General features: G+C 47.2%; 1 protein-coding gene across 1 annotated transcript in view; it reads left to right on the forward strand.

Annotated features, from left to right (window-relative positions):
• The window catches only part of ano1a (anoctamin 1, calcium activated chloride channel a), a 218,615-nt gene that overhangs the window by 85,420 nt on the left and 109,886 nt on the right, over nt 1-23,309 (forward strand). The window contains exons 6-8 of the mRNA XM_078414914.1: nt 8,156-8,254; nt 15,053-15,204; nt 22,493-22,547. Coding sequence (XP_078271040.1) covers nt 8,156-8,254; nt 15,053-15,204; nt 22,493-22,547 — 306 coding nt within the window. The remainder of the gene's footprint in view (nt 1-8,155; nt 8,255-15,052; nt 15,205-22,492; nt 22,548-23,309) is intronic.

Consider the following 23,309-nt stretch of genomic DNA (forward strand, 5'->3'; position numbering starts at 1 on the left):
TCTCACTCTCTCTCTCTCCTCACTCTCTCTCTCTCTCCTCACTCTCTCTCTCCTCCTCACTCCTCTCTCTCTCTCACTCTCTCTCCTCTCTCTCTCCTCCCTCCCTCTCTCCTCTCTCCTCCCTCCCTCTCTCTCTCCTCCCTCCCTCTCTCTCTCCTCCCTCCCTCTCCTCTCTCCTCCCTCCCTCCCTCTCTCCTCCTCCTCCCTCTCTCCTCCCTCCTCTCTCCTCCCTCCCTCTCTCCTCCCTCCCTCTCTCCTCCCTCCCTCTCTCCTCCCTCCCTCTCTCCTCCCTCCCTCTCTCCTCCCTCCCTCTCTCCTCCCTCCCTCTCTCCTCCCTCCCTCTCTCCTCCCTCCCTCTCTCCTCCCTCCCTCTCTCCTCCCTCCCTCTCTCCTCCCTCCCTCTCTCCTCCCTCCCTCTCTCCTCCCTCTCTCTCTCCTCCCTCCCCTCTCCTCCCTCCCCCTCTCCTCCCTCTCTCTCTCTCCTCCCTCTCTCCCTCTCTCTCTCCTCTCCATCTCTCTCTCTCTCTCTCTCTCTCTCTCTCTCTCTCTCTCTCTCTCTCTCTCTCTCTCTCTCTCTCTCTCTCTCTCTCTCTCTCTCTCACTCTCACTCTCACTCTCACTCTCACTCTCACTCTCACTCTCACTCTCACTCTCACTCTCACTCTCACTCTCACTCTCACTCTCACTCTCACTCTCACACTCTCACTCTCACTCTCACTCTCACTCACACTCTCACTCCTCCCTCTCTCTCTCCTCCCTCTCTCTCTCTCCTCCCCCCTCTCTCTCTCTCACTCCTCCCTCTCTCTCCCCTCTCTCTATCCTCCCTCTCTCTCTCTCCTCCCTCTCTCCTCTCTCTCTCTCCTCCTCCCTCCCTCTCTCTCCTCTCCTCTCTCTCTCTCTCTCTCTCCTCTCCTCTCCTCCCTCTCTCTCCCTCTCTCTCCCTCTCTCTCCCTCCCCCTCTCTCTCTCTCTCTCTCTCTCTCTCTCTCCCCTTCCCCCCTCTCTTTCCCCGAAGGTGAAGTTCTGCTTTAATGGTGGCTGCATGCAGTTAAGTAATAACTTTATATCTCTAACAACAACAGGTGACTGTGTGCCAAACTAGCTATCTTCCCCGGTACCATAATGGCGTGAGTTATGTGTTTCTATCAGACTCTGAGGCAGTCTCAGATGTGTCTGGGAAGCCACAGCTTATCTGGCATAATATACTGGTCCCCCTCCAGTTAATGCTGAGCATTCTTCAAAAAACAACTTCTTGTTTTCCCAGAGCAGGGTTTGAAAATGTGGTGCTGCTAATTGTAATTAATTTAATCAGCCAAGTATGTAAAAACATACCAGGAATTTGATTTGCCACTCAGCAAAATACCATAAAAGCAGCAACTATATCAAAATTGCCATAAGCATCCACCACCGCAGATTTCCCACGTTCCTCACTGTGATGGAAGGCAATAAAGTCTTGTCTTCTCTCCTCCCTTTACTCCCGCGGTCGGGCCAGTCGAACCATCGGCAGTCGGGGCGTTCGAAGCTCCCGCGACCGGGGGCGGACTTAGCTCCTGCAGCATGGAGCTCCCGAAGTCGGTCCCTAACCAAAGGACCGCCAACTCCGCGATGTTGAGTCGGCAGCCTCCGCTGCTGGAGCTCCCGAGACCGATCCCCGACATGGACCGCCAGCTCCACGATGTTGAGTCCTCGGTCTCTCACGGATGGAGCTCCCGGGACCGATCCCCGACGGGGGCCGCCAGCTCCACGATGTTGAGTCCTCGGTCTCTCACGGATGGAGCTCCCGGGACCGATCCCCGACGGGGGCCGCCAGCTCCACGATGTTGAGTCCTCGGTCTCTCACGGATGGAGCTCCCGAGACCGATCCCCGATGGGGGCCGTCAGCTCCGCGATGTTGAGTCCTCAGTCTCCCGCGGATGGAGCTCCCAAGACCGATCCCCGACGTGGACCGCCAGCCCCACAATTTTTTTAAAAATTCCCCCCCCACATAATACAAACTAAAGATACACTAAAAGGTACATTTAACAACAGACTAAAGCCAACAGAATAAGAAAGGGATGGGACAGACCTTTGGCGAGGCTGCCGTTGTGCGGTGCCACCCAGTGGAGGTAGTGTAGCTGACCACTCCGTTGTAGCTGACGGTCTGTTTAACCCTTGCATTACAGACTGGCAGTGCCCCACAATGACTGTAGTTGGTGCAGGATTCATCAATATGCCTGTCGGCCCATTCCCTTCACAAAGAGAAGGTCCAGTTTGCCTGAGAATAATGAAAGCCCATTCTTGTTTTTTTGGGCTGTGGGAATTTAAAACTTTTTTTTTAGTTTAGGTTAAAGGTAAAGCATGGAAACAGGCCCTTCGGCCCACTGAGTCCGCGCAGACCAGCGATTCCAGTGCACTTGCACTGTCCTACGCACACCAGGGACAATTTACACACACCAAGCCAATTTACCTAGAAACCCGCACGTCTTTGGAGTGTGGGAGGAAACCGAAGATCTCGGTGAAAACCCACGTGGTCATAGACAATAGACAATGGGTGCAGGAGGTGGCCATTCGGCCCTTCGAGCCAGCACCGCCATTCAATGTGATCATGGCTGATCATTCTCAATCAGTACCCCGTTCCTGCCTTCTCCCCATACCCCCTGACTCCGCTATCCTTAAGAGCTCTATCCGGCTCTCTCTTGAATGCATTCAGAGAATTGGCCTCCACTGCCTTCTGAGGTAGAGAATTCCACAGATTCACAACTCTCTGACTGAAAAAGTTTTTCCTCATCTCAGTTCTAAATGGCCTACACTTTATTCTTAAACTGTGGCTCCTGGTTCTGGACTCCCCCAACATTGGGAACATGTTTCCTGCCTCTAACGTGTCCAACCCCTTAATAATCTTATACGTTTCGCTATGATCTCCTCTCATCCTTCTAAATTCCAGTGTATACAAGCCTAGTCGCTCCAGTGCACTTACACTATCCAGTGCACTTACACTGTCCTACGCGCACCAGGTACAATTTACACATACCAAGCCAATTTACCTCGAAACCCGCACGTCTTTGGAATGTGGGAGGAAACCGAAGATCTCGGTGGAAACCCACGTGGTCACAGGTAGAATGTGTAAACTCCTTACAGACAGCACCCATAGTCAGGATCGACCCTGGGTCTCTGGCGCTGTGAGGCAGCAACTCTACTGCTATGTAGGTTAATCTGCTTCTGTAAATTGCCCCCTTCCTCCCCTAGTGTGTAGGATGCGAACGTGGGGACAACGTAGAACCGGTGCGAATGGGTGGTCGATGGTCGGCATAGACACGATGGGCCAAAGGGCCTGTTTCCACGCTGTAACTCTAAACTAAACTCTAATCCTTGGACCAGTGCCAGTGTTGCAATGAGTGGTGGTGGGTGGGCCTTGGGAATGGAGGGAGCCTCGAGACTGCTTGGTCGCACCCATTACTGGTGCATCGACTGGACAAGACAGCGGGGCAATGTTTGCCACATCTGTTTCCATAAATCCCCTCTGGAGAAAAGATTACACGGTCTGTCCCGACCACTTTAATTTGCTTGCACAGCTAGATATTTTTATACTACAAACGTTCGTTGCTGGAAGGCAACTTGCCAATTTTTGTTTCCGAGTTCTGTAACCCCCTCAGCTGCCAGAGCCTTGACTTGGATCCAACTCATGGGTTGATCGGCTTGCAGGGGAATTGCTTAAATTATAATTTGGTTCATGTTGCCTCTGGGTGCAATTCGAATTCATGAGCATATCTTGAATGTAGCGGGTTAATGCCATGAGCGATGGGCGCAGAATTAAACCATTCGTTCTGTCAAGTCTATTCCACCATTCAATCATGGCTGATCTATACCAATTTAAACCCTCTACCCATTTTATACCCATTCCATACCTACTTTAAAATACCTCCATTCTGTTGATTTGATCCCCCCCACCCTGTTTCTTGAATCACTAAAGATATCAGTCTTTTGCCCAGAGTAACAGGGAAACATAGAAACATAGACAATAGGTGCAGGAGGAGGCCATTCGAGAAGGTTTGAGGTGAGTGGGGAGAAGATTTAATGGGAACCTGAGGGGTAGGTTTTTCACGCAAAGGGTGGTGGGTGTTTGGAACGAGCTGCCAGAGGAGGGGGTTGAAGTTTAGGGGTTGAGGGGGCATTATTGTGATGTTTAAGAAGCATTTAGACAGGTACATGGATTGGGTAGGTTTAGAGGGATATGGGCAGGTGGGACTAGTGTAGATGGGGCATGTTGGTCGGTGTGGGAAGGTTGGGCCAAAGGGCCTGTTTCCACACTCTATGACTCTCAGATTCTGTCCTGAGAGCAGTTGAATGATCTTCCACTGACTTGAGAACTCCAAAGATCTCCCCCTTCAACCAAAGGCATTTGTGCTTCCCTTGGTCTGATGTGTTTGCCCTGCCACTGTCCTCTTAGATCCAACCTAAGGAACTGTCCTCTTGGTTTGTCTAAAGAAGGGTCTCGACCCGAAACGTCGCCCATTCCCTCTCTACAGAGATGCTGCCTGACCCGCTGAGTTACTCCAGCTTTATGTGACTGTCTCTTGGTTTGTCATTGATTCTCGAGGTTCATCTTCAAGGTCAACTTTTGATGTGCCCAAATTCCCCCTATGTTTTGGCCAACCTTTCACATTTAGTGACACTGCATGGAAACAGGCCCTTCGGCCCACCGAGCCCAGTGCAAAACCTGCACATGTTTGTGATGTGTGAGGAAACCGGAGAACCCAAAGAAAACTTGCCCACTTCAGGGACCGCATGGAACCTCAACATTGAAACACAGAAAATTTATGTGCAGGAGTAGGCTATTCGGCCCTTCGAGCCAGCACCGCCATTCAACATGATCGTGGCCGATCATCCAAAATCCGTACCCCGTTCCTGTTTTCTCCCCATATCCCTTGATTCCATTAGCCCTAAGAGCTAAATCTAACTCTCACTTGAATCCATCCAGTGAATTGACCTCCAATGCCTTCTGAGGCAGAGAATTCCACAGATTCACAACTCTCTGGGTGAAAAACGGAAGATCTCCGAGATCTTCGGTTTCCTCCCACACTCCAAGGACGTGCAGCTATGTAGGTTAATTGGCTGGGCAAATGTTAAAAAAATTGGCCCTAGTGTGCGCAGGATAGCGTTAATGTGCGGGGATCGCTGGGCGGCGCGGACCCGGTGGGCCGAAGGGCCTGTTTCCGCGCTGTATCTCTAAATCTAAATCTAAAAGGTTTTCCCTCATCTCAGTCCTAAATGGCCTCCCCCTTATTCTTAAAACTGTGACCCCTGGTTCTGGACTCCCCCAACATCACAGAGACAGTGCCCACAGTCAGCATTGAACCCGGAGTCTCTGGAGCTAGGCAGCAACTCTACCGCTGGAATTTCTCCTCTGAATGCAAATATTCATTGCTTATGAAAAAATCTCTCTCTCTAAGATTTATCAAAATCTCAATCAAAAATCATTTGTGATAAGTGTTATATGTTGGGGTTGTGTGGCTTGCTCTGTGTGCTGTGGGAGTGTGAATTGAATTGTCTTGATGTATTGTTTTGAGTTGAATAACTTTGCAGGCATTGCAAGGTAAAATTATGGTTCGGTGGTGTGTGTGTGCGCGCGCTTAGAGCTGTGCGGCAGGGAATCTGATTGTTTGACCTATTGCAAGTTCCTTGTGATTGGAATGACCAAGTTTGGTTGCAGCTCTGTCCATTTGACTGTTTACGATATGTTCTCGTTTGATCTGCTCCTCAGACTGCCAGGAATGTTAAAACGAACTAGAGATGAAAGAGAGTCATAAACGAAACTGTTAGAATCTTTATATGATGAATACCCAGTTCATCATTTTGCCAAGTCATTTGGGTGAATAACTGCATTTAAAATTTTAAAAAAGAAACGGGGGGAAAAAAAGGCTTTGGTTTGGTAACTTTATTTCAAAGCCAATCATTTTTTTTAATTTGCAGCTCTTCCCATAACCGAACATTTACGGGATAAATGCAAAATTGACTTGTATTCTGAGCATCGACCCATTTGACATCAGAGTTTTCGAACCGCAATCATTTATCGCTGCTATTGGTACATAGAAACATAGACATAGAAAATAGGTGCAGGAGTAGGCCATTCGGCCCTTCAAGCCTGCACCGCCATTCAATATGATCATGGCTGATCATCCAGCTCAGTAACCTGTACCTGCCTTCTCTCCATACGCCCGATCCCTTTAGCCACAAGGGCCACATCTAACTCCCTCTTAAATATAGCCAATGAACTGGCCTCAACTACCTTCTGTGGCAGAGAATTCCACAGATTCGCCACTCTCTGTGTGAAGAAATGTTTTCTCATCTCGTTCCTAAAAGACTTCCCCCTTATCGTTAAGCTGTGACCCCTGGTTCTGGACTTCCCCAACATCGGGAACAATCTTCCTGCATCTAGCCTGTCCAACCCCTTAAGAATTTTATATGTTTCAATAAGATCCCCCCTCAGTCTTCTAAATTCCAGCGAGTACAATGTCATTCAGACTTGTTTCATTAGTTGGAGCTCCTGCCATCTCTTTAATGATAACTGGTGGCTTCTCTCTGGTGGGTGGTGACCTCTCGAACCTTCGCGCTGTGGTTCCCGCATATTATTTTCCCGCTGTTGGCCTCGACTTTGGCGTCTGTCAACGCCGGGAAGTCAACTGACCTTTTGGTTTGCTGCGTCTCTGGAAGAAGGCGTGCAGAAATGTCTCCGCCCGTGTGCTGCTTCGGTTCGTCCTGTTGGTTTGAACGTAAATCTGACTTGGTCCAGTCAGTTTCCTCGGGCTCTTTTAAGTCTGCAAATACCCAGTGTTAACTGGGATGCCGTTAGGGGTGGTATCAAAAACAAAAAAGCCAGAGAGCGCTCGCTCAGGGGAGGTTGAGCAGGCTGGGTCTCTATTCCCTGGAGCGCAGGAGCGATCTTATGGAAGTGTACAAAATCGTGAGAGGAATTGGTCGGGTAGACGCACAGAGCCTCTTGCCCAGAGTAGGGGAATTTTAAAACCAGAGGGCGTAGGTTTAAGGTGAGGGCGGAAAGATTTAATAGGAACCTGAGGGGTAACCTTTCTCAGACAAAGAGTGGTGGGTGTATGGAACGAGCTGCCGGAGGAGATAGCTGAGGCAGGGACCATCACAGCGTTTAAGATACATTTAGACAGGTACATGGATAGGACAGGTTTAGCGAGATATTGGCCAAACGCAGGCGGGTGGGATTAATGTAGATGGGACATGTCGGCCGGTGTGGGTAAGTTGGGCCGAAGGGCCTGTTTCCACGCTGTAAGACTCTATGACTCTCTACAAGTGAACTATTATTATAGCCCTCTGTCAATTAGGGAAACATAGAATATTTCCCTCTGTTATTATCATGCATTCTCTGTCAATAATATAAATCTTCCTGTCTACATTTACACAGCTCGGGTGAAGCAGGTAACATTTAAATTGGTTTGTATCCAACCATTTTGCATCTGAAAGAGTTTCTGGTGTTTGGGAGAAGATGGGTAAATGTGGGGGTGACACGTTAACGCAGTGAATCTGTTTAGAGCATTATTTGGGTCGAGTATTAGCAGGAATGTTCATTGTATAATGACTCGAGACTATTCAGGTGACATAGCGGTAGAGCTACTGCCTTACAGCGCCAGAGACCCGGGTTCAAACCTGGCTACGGGTGCTGTCCTATTGGGCAAGTAGGGCTGAAGGGCCTGTTTCCACACTATCGCTCTACGACTTTATGATAATTGGAAGGGTGGGAGAATGTGTGTGCACTGGGATGGAGGGGGAAAGGGGGAGGGGGGGAGAGAGAGACAAGAAAGATGGGTGATGTAGGGGGCAGGGGTTTAGTGCTTGAAGTTGGAGAACTCTTGTGCAGCTGGGACATGTTGGCTGGTGTGGGCAAGTTGGGCTGAAGGGCCAGATTCCATGCTCTACGACTCTACGGCATTGATGGAGCGCCTGAATTTGATCCATTCCTTTTCCGAAAAAGGGCTATGGGCATCTGGAGAGTGGAGTTGGCGCACAGCAATGATTTGTGGAATTATCTTCCAGGCAATTGTGAACAGTAGTTCAACCTGAAATTTACTCGGCCGACACATCCCCAAAAGACTGAGTTTGAGGTAATTTATCGTAAGCTGCAGTAATTTGTTGTGCTCTTCCTCCCCCAGACTAAGGCCTACGGCCTAGGCTTTGTGAAGATACACACACCCTGGCATGTGCTCTGCAGAGAAGCCGAATTCCTCAAGATTAAGATGCCCACTAAAAAGGTAGGTTGAGATAACCTGATGTCTTGGGCCCATAACTTGTCAGACTTCCCAAGTCATTTGGTTGAATTTCTGAGGCATCGCAAAATGCTGGAGTAACTCAGCAGGTCAGGCAGCATCTGGGAGAGAGGGAACGGGTGACGTTTTGGGTCGAGACCCTTCTTCAGACTGATGTCAGGGGGAGGGACAAAGGAAGGATATAGGTGGAGACAGGAAGATAGAGGGAGATCTGGGAAGGGGGAGGGGAAGAGAGGGACAGAGGAACTATCTAAAGTTGGAGAAGTCGATGTTCATACCACTGGGCTGCAAACTGCCCAGGCGAAATATGAGGTGCTGTTCCTCCAATTTCCGGTGGGCCGCACTATGGCACTGGAGGAGGCCCATGACAGAAAGGTCAGACTGGGAATGGGAGGGGGAGTTGAAGTGCTCGGCCACCAGGAGATCAGTTTGGTCAATGCGGACCGAGCGCAGATGTTCAGCGAAGATGTTCATACCACTGGGCTGCAAGCTGCCCAGGCGAAATATGAGGTGTTGTTCCTCCAATTTGCGGTGAACACACAACTTGGTTGAATTTCTGAAGTATCAACAATATTAAATTAACATTCAAGTTGAATAATTGAATTCAATAAATTTTATTGGCCGAGTAATAATGTATTCCAATAATATATATTCCTTTATTCGTCCCACACCGGGAAAATTTACAGAGTTACAGCAGCAAGGTGGATAGCAAGAGAGCATTCATTATAAATAAAAGTAAAGACAAGGATAAAGAGTATGTGCACGTACAAGGAATGTGCCTTGGTGCTCTGCTCGCAAGTAACAACACGAACATAACGTAAACAGTTAATAAAGCATAAAACATTAAAACATTAAGAATAAAACATTATAGTTTAAACATGTGAATGAAATAAAATACCAGAGCAAAAGTTATTTCTCTTGTTGCTTTTCCCCACTGTTTCTAGATTTAGATTTTAGATTTAGAGATACAGCGCGGAAACAGGCCCTTCGGCCCACCGGGTCCGCGCCGACCAGCGATCCCCGCACACTAACACTATCCTACACACACTAGGGACGATTTTTTAAAAACATTTGCCCAGCCAATTAACCTACAAACCTGCACGTCTTTGGAGTGTGGGAGGAAACCGACGATCTCGGAGAAAACCCACGCGGGTCACGGGGAGAACGTACAAACGCCGTACAGACGGCGCCCGTAGTCAGGATCAAACCTGAGTCTCCGGCGCTGCATTCGCTGTAAGGCGGCAACTCTACCGCTGCGCCACTGTGACACCCGTTTCAGTTCTGTCTGCAGGCTTCCCTCTGTTGCTGACTAGAGAAGTCGATGTTCATACCGCTGGGCTGTAAGCTGCCCAAGCGAAACATGAGGTGTTGTTCCTCCAATTTGCGGTGAACACACAGCTTGGTTGAATTTCTGAAGTATCAACAATATTAAATTAACATTCAAGTTGAATAATTGAATTAAATAAATTTTATTGGCCGAGTAATAATATAATCCAATAATATATATTCCTTTATTCGTCAGATTCGTACTGATTGAGAGTGATCAGCCATGATCGCATTGAATGGCGGTGCTGGCTCGAAGGGCTGAATGGCCTCCTGCACCTATTGTCTATTGTCTATTGTCTAACCTCAGATAGACACACAATGCTGGAGTAACTCAGTGGGACAGGCAGCATCTCGGGATGGAAGGAATGGGTGACATTTCGGGTCGAGACCCTTCTTCAGAACCATCCCTTCTCTCCAGAGATGCTGCCTGTCCCGCTGAGTTACTCCCGGCAATTTGTGTCTACCTTCGGTTTAAAGCAGCATCTGCAGTTCCTTCCTACAACAGGTCTGAACCTTGTTGCAAGTTTCTTCTGCCAGGCGTCCTCCTTGGCACCTTTCCACCCTCTTCCTGCTGTTTAATGCTGACATCAAACAGAGACCTTCTTTCAAGTATTTGGAAGAAATAAAACTGAGAGACAGTTAAAACATTCTGGGGGTCTGGAGGAGGGCGAAAAGATGCAGACTAACGGCGAATGTTGACAATAACAGGATTTGCAGTGAAAAACGGAAGTAATGCCAACATTAATTTATATTGGAGGTGGTGACTTTATAAACAATCTGTAAAACCATTCGCTTACAGTTGTATAATTCCTTTGCAACTTCAGTGAGTTCATGAAGCATTACATGATGGATTATGGGGAGAGGTTTAATAGGAACCTGAGAAGGGCTATCTTTACATGCAGAGTGTGATGGGTATTTGGAGCAAGCTGCCAGAGCAAGTTGTGGAGGCTGATACAATAACAACTTTTAAGAGATTTAGACAGGTACATGAATTGGAAAGATTTGGTAAGGGATGCTGGCAAGTGGGACTAGCTGAGATGGATGTTAGGTTGAGGGCCTATTTTTGTGCTGTATCACTCCACGATTGAAATGTTTTCATTGCATTAATTTCATAATCGTAACCATTAATCGTAATTTATTAGCCAAGAATGTTTTGCAACATTCGAGGAATTTGACTTGCCATACAGTCATACTAACAAGACACACGACTACATAAAATTTGACATAAACATCCACTACAGTGGCTCCCCATGTTCCTCACTGTGACGGAAGCCAATAAAGTCGTGTCTTCTCTCCTCCTTTTTCTCCCCCGCTTGGGGGGGAGTCGAACCATCGGCCGTCGGTGTGGCCGAAGCTCCAGCGTCGGGGCTGCCGAAGCTCCTGAGGCTTAGAGCTCCCGAAGTCGGTTCCAAACCAAGGGACCGTGAGCTCCACGATGTTAAGTCCGCAGGCTCCCGCGGTTGGAGATCCCGAGGTCGATCCCTGGCAAAGGGGCCGCGATGTTAGGCCCCAGTGCAGACGGAGATGTGACTATCCAAGAGGGTAGATGGGACTGAACTGAAACGTGGCCTGTCCATTCTCCTCCTAGATGATGCCTGACCCACTGTGTTACTCCAGCACTTTCCCACGATCACAATCAGTTCAAATTTGACTACGATAGATAGACCAAAGAGAGGGATACAGAGTACAGTATGTAGTCTCCACACATAAGTTCCATTATTTTCAGTTTAGTTTATTGTCACGTGTGCCGAGGTACAGTGAAAAGCTTTTGTTGCGTGCTCTCCAGTCAGCGGAAAGACAATACATGATTACAATCAAGCCATTTACAGTGTAGAGATACATAATGAGAGAATAACGTTTAGTGCAAGGTAAAGCCAGCAAAGTCCAATCAAGGATAGTCACTAATGAGGTGGATAGTAGTTCAGCACTGCTCTCTGGTTGTGGTAGGATGGTTCAGTTGCCTGATAACAGCCGGGAGGAAACTGTCCCCGAATCTGAAGTGATTCCATTATGTACGCAAGGTTCTGTTAATCTTGACTTGGCTTCAAAGCTACATTTTTTTTTCTGGGGTTAGAGGTACCAGTTGTAGTGTAGTATTGATATAATTACATTATATGTTGCACTGTACATGACATGGTATGTCACCATACTACAGTGTAGTATTCTTGCTGTTGAGGGCGTGCAGCGTAGGTTTACCAGGTTAATTCCCGGAATGGCGGGACTGTCATATGTTGAACGACTGGAGCGACTAGGCTTGTATACACTGGAATTTAGAAGGATGAGAGGGGATCGTATCGAAACGTATAAGATTATTAAGGGGTTGGACAGGTTAGAGGCAGGAAACATGTTCCCAATGTTGGGGGAGTCCATAACAAGGGGCCACAGTTTAAGAATAAGGGGTAGGCCATTTAGAACGGAGATGAGGAAAAACTTTTTCAGTCGGAAAGTTGTGAATCTGTGGAATTCTCTGCCTCAGAAGGCAGTGGAGGCCAATTCTCTGAGTGCATTCAAGAGAGAGCTAGATAGAGCTCTTAAGGATAGCAGAGTCAGGGGGTATGGGGAGAAGGCAGGGACGAGGTACTGATTGAGAATGATCAGCCATGATCACATTGAATGGCGGTGCTGGCTCGAAGGGCCGAATTGCCTCCTCCTCCACCTGTTGTCTATTGTCTGTTGATATGGCATTTTACACTTAAAAAAACAGATGGGATGGGATCCATCCAAATAAGGAGAAGAAAAAGAATCTAGTTCCTACTTCAGGCACCAAGCACTTGGAGTCTAACTCCACTTTGCTGTGAAGCTCGTTTTAAGGAGAGCTGGAGATTTGAAGTGCCACTGCCTGATAAGGTGATGGAACTGGATTCAATAGCAGCTAGCAAGAGGGGAAATACATAAATATTCTCTGGTGCAACAACGTGCATGTGCGGAACACTTTTCTTTCTGTAGCAATAATACCCTCGCACACAAAAAAAATTGATGCAGGGCCAAATGCAGTGTTAATGAACTTTGTTAAGAGGTTTGTAAAGGTGTCGGGGGTTATGGGGAGAAGGCAGGAGAATGGGGTTGAGAGTGAGAGATAGATCAGCCGTGATTGAATGGTGGGGTAAACTTGATGGGCCGAATGGCTTAATTCTGCTCCTATGACCTATCAACTTGGGTAAGCTTTTAAGGGGAATCAGCAAGTGCTGGAGTAATTCAGTTTTGCCTGCATTTTGTGTCCTCTTTTGTAAACCAGCATCTGTGTCTAAGCTTTTAAGGAATAACTTTTGCAAAGGGGAAAAATATTTCGGGAAGGCCTGTGTGGATTTCAAGAGTTTGGGACAGGCAGAGATTTGTCTCAGTGGTAGACTGTTGGGCCAAATTATCACCACCTCATGATAGACCGGAGGTTGGTACCTGGCTACACCTGGCTGTAATATTAACAGTGCATGCAAGCAATTATGTGTACATGCAAGATAGACAATGTTGGGAGTACCTCAGCTGGACAGGCAGCATCTCTAGAAAGAAGGAATGGGGGATGTTTCCATTCAAAACCCTTCAGACTGAGAGGCGGGGGAGAGGAGCCTAGAGATATGGAAGGGCAAGGTGTGAAAACGACGGATCAAAGCGGACAATGGTAAGGAAATGTGGAATGGTTCGCTGTTAGCTGAGGAGAAGGTGAAAACGAGGCAGACAATCAGTAATATTTAACCAGGCCGACAGGACTGATAACCTAGTCGGATAACTTGTGCACATGAAAGGATGTGCACATGGTTTGCCTGCACTGATATTAACAGTGCACGCATGTATGTAAGTGTACGTGTAAGTACGTGTGCACAGTTTGCCTGCCTGCACTAATATTAACAATGCGTGCATGCAAGTGTACGTGTGCACAGTTTGCCTGCCTGCACTAATATTAACAGGGCATGCATGCAAGTGTACGTGTGCACAGTTTGCATGCACTGCATTAATATTAACAGCGCATGCATGCAAGTGTATATGTGCATAGTTTGCATGCACTGCATTAATATTAACAGTGCATGCATGCAAGTGTATATGTGCATAGTTTGCATGCACTGCACTAATATTAACAGTGCATACATGCAAGTATATTGCAAATGGACAATATAGCCTTCCAATTAACGCAGGCAGCTCATTACTTGTGGCATGTTGCTGATCCTGCCAACTGTTCTTGGCATTCCAGAGCCACTGCTTTCTGATCCAGCCTGCATAAACTACATTTGTGGTGGACTTGAAATATGTTTAGAGAAGCACGTTTCCTTGGAAGCTTACCAGATGTACGATGATGATGTGGAGAAAGGGTGGGAGAGGGTCAGGCGGATTTGTGATATATATTGGATTCTTCACGAGCTGGCAGAGTTGCCCGCAGAGTGCGATGAGTCCAGACGCACTTTTAGCGACCCGGTGAATCATCGCAAGGGCTTTTGCTTTGAGGCCTCATTTGGATGGTGATTCCTCGTCTACTGGTTCAAAAGTTGCTTGTAAATTCTTCAGTGTCTAGTCGAAATGAGCGGTCCTTCAAACTGGACGAATGCGAGATGAAGATTTTGAACTCGGAACGGTACAAGATGTTGCCCGAAACGTGGCCACTCTTGTGTACTGTTTAGTTTAGAGATACAGCGCAGAAACTGGCCCTTCGGCCCACCAATTCTGCGTCGACTTGCGATCCCTGCACACTAACAATGTCCTACAACCACACATGGTTAGATGCACAATTTTACCAAGCCGATTGGGCAGCATCTCTGGAGAAAAAGAATAGGTGACGTTTCAGGTTGGAACCCTTCTTCGGATTGAAAGTAGGGGGGGGGGGGATTAACTGAAGGTGAGAAAAGGCCAGAACAAATCAGGACTGGAAACGTATGACCTCGGGAAGGGTGGCATCCATAATGGCCCATTGATGATAATTGGTGCCATTATGGGTCCCACACTTCCTGAGGTCCTCTGTTGCCGGCTCTCCCCTCTACTTTCAGCCTGAAGAAGGGTTGTGACCCAAAATGGCATCCGTCCTTTTTCTCCAGAGTTGCTGCCTGACCTGCTGAGTTACTCCAGCACTTTTCTGTCGTATCTGCATGGAATTAATGTTTCATATTGACGGCGTTACAAATTTTAAGGATTTAAAAGACGCAACTCGGGAAGTCGACGACCGCGCTTTTCCTCGTTTTAGTTCATTCCGATATATTTTTTTGTGTTTTGCTTATTTTTTTGTCTCTGCTTTGTTTGGATACGTTTCAAGAAAGAGCCTAGATAGAGCTCTTAAGGATAGATTCAAGAGAGAGCTCTTAAGGATAGCAGAGTCAGGGGGTATGGGGAGAAGGCAGGAACGGGGTACTGATTGAAAATGATCAGCCATGATCACATTGAATGGCGGTGCTGGCTCGAAGGGCCGAATGGCCTCCTCCTGCACCTATTGTCTATTTTCGTGGGGTTCATGTGAATTAACTGTTGTTAATTCCGCAGGTGTATGAAGTCAAGCAGAAAACCGGGGTCGTCAGCAAAATATCCAATATCTTGCACAAAATCACTTCGCCGTTGAGACCAAAAGTGGAAGAACACAACAACATCACCTACAAGCACCTATCCTACCCCTTCTCCAGAGAGAAGAAGCATTTGTAAGTACCCACGCACAAAACGCCGCGTGAAAGCTAACCAAGCTAACTGGTGGCGCAGCGGTAGAGTTGCTGCCTCACAGCGCCAGGGACCCGTGTTTGACCCCAACTGCTGGGGTGCAACCAAAGATACTAGAGGAGCAAGATGAACCACTCCGTCGAAATCGCCTATACTGAAGTGCAGTCCGCAAAGGAGCGTAGCGTCCGCCATTTTAGTAAGCAAAACCCGCCGATCGCTCTGCCTCTCGCAGTGTGATCAGTGTTTTGGGGGAACAGTATGTGTGATGATACCATTAAAATGCAGAATATATCACATCTATCAATTCACAGATTTTTGTTATTTTTCTTTTAAAATGTTTCTGCCTACTAAAATGGCGCCGTGACATACTATGGTTTTTAGGGTCGAGTGGTCTATCTTGCTCTGCTCTACTATCTTTGGTCTGTATGGAGTTTGTACCTTCTCCCCCGTGACCGGGGTGGGTTTTCTCCGAGATCTTCGGTTTCCTGCATCCATAATTCGCTGCGATTTCTTGCGGTCTCGGATGGAACTGATTCCCGAACCAGTAGACAAGGTTGGAGGAGAAGCACGCGAATCTCTGCCTCGCCAGAAAGGGCTGTTTGGGTCCCTGGATGGTGGTTAGGGAGGAGGTGTAGAGGCAGGTGTTGCACCTCATCAGTTTAGTTTATTGTCACGTGTACCGAGGTACAGTGAAAAGCTTTTGTTGCGTGCCTAACCAGTCAGCGGAAAGACAATACACGATTACAATCGAGCTGTCCACAGTGTACAGATACATGATAAAGGGAATGACGTGAATAATGTTTAATGCAAGATAAAGTCCGATCAAAGATAGTCAGCGGGTCTCCAGTGAGGTAGATAGTAGCTCAGGATTTCACTCTGGTTGTGGTAGGATGGTTCAGTTGCCTGATAACAGCTGGGAAGAAACTGTCCCTGAATCTGGAGGTGTGCGTTTTCACACATACGGTTACAGGGGAAAGTGCCCGGGGTAGATAAGGATTGAACATACCAGGAAGTTACAGTGAGAGTGGACAATGCAAAAAGCGTTCTAAATGGAGAATTGGGCAGGTGGTGGGAGAAGGATGATGGCAATAACAAAGTCTCCTCATGTAAGTGGGCACTTGTGGATCAGAATGAACTTGCAGGCTGAAGGCCTGTTTCTGATATATGACTCGCGAACTAATTACTGGCGTGTCTAATTTTTCGATGTGCTCTTCTGCACAGCCTTGAAAGAATCAGCGGAACAGTGGCACAGCAGTAGAGTTGCTGCCTTACAGCACCAGAGTTCGATCCCAACTATGGGTGCTGTCTGTGAGGAGTTTGTATGTCCTCTCCGTGTTCTGCGTGGGTTTTCTCCAGGTGCTCCGGTTTCCTCCCACGTTCCAAAGACGTGTAGGATTGTGGGTTAATTGGCTTTGGTAAAATTGTAAATTGTCCCGTGTGTGTGGGACAGTGTGGTGTGCGGGGATCGCTGGTCGGTGCAGACTCGGTGGGCCGAAGGGCCTGTTTCCGCGCAGTATCTGTAAAGCTAAAAGAAAAAAAAACTTTTTTTTTTTTTTATAAACTGGAAAAGAAGAGTTTTGCCAGCGTGTAATGCGCAGATTGCCGAGGGTTTCCCAAACGTCTGCTCGGCTTAGTGAAGCCCTGGGGTTTCTTGGACCGCACAGCGGGCTGGCTATTTTGCTGTCAGCAGCTGCAATGTGCTGAATCTGAAATGATGACCAAGAAAGCCATGCGGACGAGGAATGTCCGAGATGTTTGCCTCGAACTTGGTGCTGGCCAAGAAGGCACTGTTAACGATATCCGCAGATGCAGGCTCGGCGACTTCGTATTCTCCTGCCATTTTAATGCAGGTGTCGATTTAATTATGTCTGCGTTAAAATGGTACACGGAGCAACGTCTTGTGACAGCGGCAGAAATGTCCAGCCTTGAGGTGTGGCAGTGATGCCCAGCTGCAAGGAAGAACATGTCTTGTTACATCTCAGCCTTTGGTGTGCACCAATATCAGGCCGCCCAAGTTCCTCAACTGGTATTGGCACGGTGGCGCAGCGGTAGAGTTGCTGCCTCACAGCGCCAGATACTCGGGCTCTACCCTGACTACGGGAGCTGTCCGTACAGAGTTTGTACGTTTTCCCCGTGACCTGCGTGGGTTTTCTCCGAGATCTTCGGTTTCCTCCCACACTCCAAAGACGTACAGGTATGTAGGTTAATTGGCTGGGTAAATGTAAAAATTGTCCCTAGTGGGTGTAGGATAGTGTTAATGTACGGGGATCACTGGGCGGCACGGACTTGGAGGGCTGAAAAGGCCTGTTTCCGGCTGTATATATATGATATGATATATGATATGATATGATTGTACATTGTCCCCAGTGCGTGTAGGGTAGCGTTGGTGAGCGGGGATCGCTGGGCGGTGCGGACTCGGTGGGCCGAAGGGCCTGTTTCCGCGCTGTATCTCTAAACTGAAGCAAACGAATGGCAGTCGGCCCCATCGGGAATTCTGCCTAGTTCAGGAGTTATAAAAAAAAGAGCAGCACAATTGCACAACTGGGTCACAGCGTTTGACCGAATGGCGTGAGGAACGATCTTCATGGGGTATAAGAAAATAACTGCAGATGCTGGTACAAATCGATTTATTCACAAAATGCTGGAGTAACTCAGCAGGTCAGGCAGCATCTCGGGAGAGAAGGAATGGGTGACGTTTCGGGTCGGGTCTGAAGAAGGATCTCGACCCGAAACGTCACCCATTCCTTCTCTCCCGAGATGCTGCCTGACCTGCTGAGTTACTCCAGCATTTTGTGAATAAATCGATCTTCATGGGGTGTTGGAAGGAATGGCAATAAACCCTCAATGTCAAGGAACTCGGTGCAAGAGTTAGTTAAGCTACTTAAGATTGGCGGGACTGTCATATGTTGAAAGACTGGAGCGACTAGGCTTGTATACACTGGAATTTAGAAGGATGAGAGGGGATCTTATCGAAATGTATAAGATTATTAAGGGGTTGGATACGTTAGAGGCAGGAAACATGTTCCCAATGTTGGGGGAGTCCAGAACCAGGGGCCACAGTTTAAGAATAAGCGGTAGGCCATTTAGAACTGAGACGAGGAAAAAGTTTTTCAGTCAGAGAGTTGTGAATCTGGAATTCTGTGCCTCAGAAGGCAGTGGAGGCCAATTCTCTGAAAGCATTCAAGAGAGAGCTAGATAGAGCTCTTAAGGTTAGCGGAGTCAGGGGGTATGGGGAGAAGGCAGGAACGGGGTACTGATTGAGAATGATCAGCCATGAACACATTGAATGGCGGTGCTGGCTCGAAGGGCCGAATGGCCTCCTCCTGCACCTATTGTCTATTGTCTATTGTTTTAAAAGACAAACCTGGCATATTTGACTCCCACTTCCTCTGAATGAAAGAGCTGGAAATTAGTTTAGAGAGACTGCATTGAAACCTGCTCTTTGGTCCACCGAGTCCAGGTCAACCAGCGATCAACCGTACACAGCTATCTTGCACACTAGGGACAATTTGCAGAAGCCAATAAACCCGCAAGCCTTTGCAATGTGGATGAAACCGGAGCACCCGGAGAAAAGCCACACATTCACAGGGGGGGGGGAAAGTACAAACTCTGTACAGGCAGCACCCGTGGTCAGGATGGAACCCGGGTCTCCGGCGCTGTGAGGCAGCAACTCTACCGCTGCGCCACCGTGCCGCTCTGAAATATTACAGCATGTTACAGGAGATTTAAAGTGGTGTCTCTCTTGTTACTGCATGGAAGATGGAAAGACGTGTCACATATGTAGAAATTCATTAAGGAACAGATGTAAATTAAATTATATATTAATAGTGTTGTGGCTCACACTGGACACTAGTGCCTCAAATAGAATTTAACTTGTAAGTGGAATCTCACCTAATTGAATCGGCCCCCCAGTCTATTTTGGGATTTCCAGAAGTCAGTTGAAGAAGTGTAGCATGGAAATATCATCAGGGAAAGTAAAAGCTCCGATTTGGAAGGAATCCAAGCTAAGAGGAAATGGGTAATGCGCAAATGAATCTTTCAATTGTATTCAGGAGAGAGTTAGATATAGCTCTTGGGGCCAACAGAATCAAGGGATATGGGGAGAAACAGGAACTGGGTGCTGATTGTGGATGATCAGCTATGATCATATTGAATGGCGGTGCTGGCTCGAAGGACCGATTGGCCTACTCCACCTATTATCTATGTTTCTAGTTGGCATGATAGGTGGTGTGGCACAAGGGTTGATGTTGGTTTAGTTCAGAGATACAGCGTGGAAACGGGCTCGCCGAGTCCACGCCGACCAGCAATCCCCCTGCACACGAACGCTATCCGACACGCACTGGGGACAATTTGCAACTATACCAAGCCAATTATCCTACAAACCTGCACGTCTTTGGAGTGCTGGAGGAAGAAATCCGGAGAAAACCCACGCAGGTCACGGGGAGAATGTTCAAACTCTGCACAGACGCACCCGTAGTCAGGATCGAACACCGGGTCTCTTGTTAATGTTCCCGGGACAAACCTAGGCTGATAAATGAATTTGTTACAATTGAATTGGAACATTCATTGACCTGAGGGGTTAATTAGCCGATAGTTGTGCAGTGCTGTAAGTGCATTCCTGGAACTTCAGCAAGGCCAGCTGTAGGATAATATTTACTTTAGTTACCTTTCTCCAGAAGACAGACTGTAGGGTTATAAAAAGAAAAATTGCATTCTCTCCGTTTTTTTCTCATCTATTTCCCGTAAATATTATGCTTCCTCTTTGGATTAGAAAATGTAAACCAGGTCTATTTGGGGCTGCCTCCTTTTCCAATGTAGAAACCAGGAACTGCAGATGCTCGTTTAGCAGTCTGAAGCAGGGTTCCGAGCCGAAACACCACTTATCCTTGTTCTCCAGAGATGCTGCCTGACCCGCTGAGTTACTCCAGCACTCTGTAAAACGTCACCTAACCATGTTCTCCAGAGATGCTGCCTGACCCGCTGAGTTACTGCAGCACTCTGTGAAACGTCACCTAACCAAGTTCTCCAGAGATGCTGCCTGACCTGCTGAGTTACCCCAGCACTCTGTGAAACGTCACCTATCCTTGTTCTCCAGAGATGCTGCCTGACCCGCTGAGTTACTGCAGCACTCTGTGAAACGTCACCTATCCATGTTCTCCAGAGGTGCTGCCTGACCCGCTGAGTTACTCAAGCTTTTTGCACCTCCTCAGTTTTACAAATGTCACTTGTTTTTAGCAACCAACCCCAAGTTTGGGAATCAGTAAAGTTTAAGGATCAATCTAGGCCCAATCTAACACAAAATGTTTAACTTTAGTAAATCTCTCTCTCCACTGCTTTAATCGGTCAACTGAATGAACTGACCTAATCGCTTGGAACATGAAGAGTGAAAATGCATGAAGTAAAAGTACTTTTCTTGATGTAGACTTGGAGATACTGCGCGGAAACAGGCCCTTCGGCCCACTGAGTCCATGCCAACCAGCAATCATCCCATACACTAACACTATCCTACACACTAGGGACAGTTTACAATTTTCAGAGACCAATTAACCCTGCAAACCTGTACATCTTTGGAGTATGGGAGGAAACCGGAGCACCCGGAGAAAGCCCACATGGTCACGGGGAGAACGTACAAACGCTGCTCAGACAGCACCTGTAGTCAGGATCGAACCCAGGTTTTTGGCGCTGTAAGGCAGCAACTCAACCCCTGCACCACCGTGCCGTCGATCACGGCCCACAGTTCCAGTCAAGGACAATACTGGGACAACAGAAGCCTACATCTCAATTGAGAGTTGGTTGCGTGAATTGGGATTTCAATTTGTGGACTAATCTTGGTTTTGAATAGTTTCCTGTTCATTAAGTATTTATCAGACCTGATAATTCAATTTGGGATGTCCATTTCCTGAAGACTGAAGCCTTGAATAATAGGAGTTTTCATTGCAAAACTGTACTTTTGACCCATTGTCACTGTACTATCTCCCTGAAAGAATAGGGGCCATCCTTCCTCTCTCCAATTTTGTAAACACCTTTTCTTTAATATTTCGTCTTTTTCATCATGCGTATAGAGTTTGTACAAACTAGTTTTAAACCAGTTAACCTATATAATCTGGAGAAGGGTCTTGACCCAAAACGTCACCTATTCCTTTTCTCCAGAGACCTGCTGAGTTACTCCAGAATTTAGTGTCTATCTTCAGTGTAACATCAGCATCTGCAGTTCCTCCTCCAACATTGAGTTTCACGACCTTGAAGATGGTGTGATCGCCACATAACATTGGAGTGGGAAGGAGCTTTATGCATGATTACTCTGTAATGAAATGGAAAAGCAGCAGCATGAATGAATAATAATTCATAATAATGCCTTGTATTTTTTCATTTAAATTTCTGTTTATTAAAATAATATTCCATTTCCTGCTTGGTATCATAATTCCATGATTGCTGTTACGATTTTGGGTTGTGATCTTGTAATTTGCTCCTGTTGAATTGAATTGAAACACTTTGTCACATGTGACACGCCACAGTGACATTCGTAGGAAAATAACTGCAGATGCCGGTTCAAATCGAAGGTAGACACAAAATGCTGGAGTAACTCAATAGACAATAGGTGCAGGAGAAGGCCATTCGGCCCTTCGAGCCAGCACCGCCATTCAATGTGATCATGGCTGATCATTCTCAATCAGTACCCCGTTCCTGCCTTCTCCCCGTACCCCCTGACTCCGCTATCCTTAAGAGCTCTATCTAGCTCCCTCTTGAATGCATTCAAAGAATTGGCCTCCACTGCCTTCTGAGGCAGAGAATTCCACAGATTCACAACTCTCCTCATCTCAGTTCTAAATGGCCTACCCCTTATTCTTAAATTGTGGCCCCTTGTTCTGGACTCCCCCAACATTGGGAACATATTTCCTGCCTCTAACATGTCCAACCCCTTAATAATCTTATACATTTCGATAAGATCCCCTCTGATCCTTCTAAATTCCAGTGTATACAAGCCTAGCCGCTCCAGTCAGGAATCAGCGAAGGAATGGTGATGTTTCGGGTCGAGACCCTTCTTCAGACTGAAGAAGGGTCTCGACCCGAAACGTCACCCGTTCCTTCTCTCCCGAGATGCTGCCTGACTCCAGATGCTGAGTTACTCCAGCATTTTGTGTCTACCTTCACAGTGAAATTGTTTGCTTGCATTGCCAAGGTATGCAAATAGTCACCACATAAAGGGCGCTTGCAAAGTATCCCATGCCGGGTCCTCCTTTTGCTTACTTCAACAACCTTTTCTTCCTTTAGGTTTGACCTTTCTGAGAAGGACAGCTTTTTCAGCAGCACAACAAGAAGCACAATAGTGAGTACTGAAACCTTCGGCTTGTTTCAATAAGAATGAAGTCAATGATAATGTACAAACCGTTTCCATTTTTTAGTTTCAATGATAAAATGACCACGTTTATCGCTGCAAAGCACAGCCCATAACATTTGAAGTAGTTTAATGATCTAAAGTGATTCTCTATTTGTGTCACTCCACATCAAAAACTGCAGATGCTTGAAATCTGAAAACAAAACTGATCAATGCCAAGAGGTATTTATTCACAAAATGCTGGAGTAACTCAGCAGGTCAGGCAGCATCTCAGGAGAGAAGGAATGGGTGACGTTTCGGGTCGGGACCCTTCTTCAGACTGAGGGTGCCAAGAGGGCTCAACAGGTCAGGCAGCATCTATGGAGAGAGAAATGGTGACTGTTTTCTTAAGTTCATGAGGGATGGGAGCAGAATTAGACCATTCGGCCCATCCAGTCTACTCTGCCATTCAATGGTGGCTGACCTATCTCTCCTAACCCCACTCTCCTGCCTTCTTCTCCATGACCCCTGACATCCATACTGATCAATTTTCCGCTGATGCTGCCTGGCTGGCTGAGTTTTCCAAGCATTTCCTGCTTTGGTTTCTCTGAGGGTTTTTTCACCACTCCTTTTAACCTAGGTGTGGCAAACTGAATGAACTGTGGATGTTTCACTGATAATCCGCGGTCGAAAGAAAAATTAAAATGCTAAACCATTTCGCGGTGGATATTACAAGTGTCCTGCATCCAGCGTTGGTGGAAATGAGCAGGAATA

The sequence above is a fragment of the Rhinoraja longicauda genome, chromosome 18 (genome assembly GCF_053455715.1).
Source record: "Rhinoraja longicauda isolate Sanriku21f chromosome 18, sRhiLon1.1, whole genome shotgun sequence".
Classification (NCBI taxonomy): Eukaryota; Metazoa; Chordata; class Chondrichthyes; order Rajiformes; family Arhynchobatidae; genus Rhinoraja; species Rhinoraja longicauda.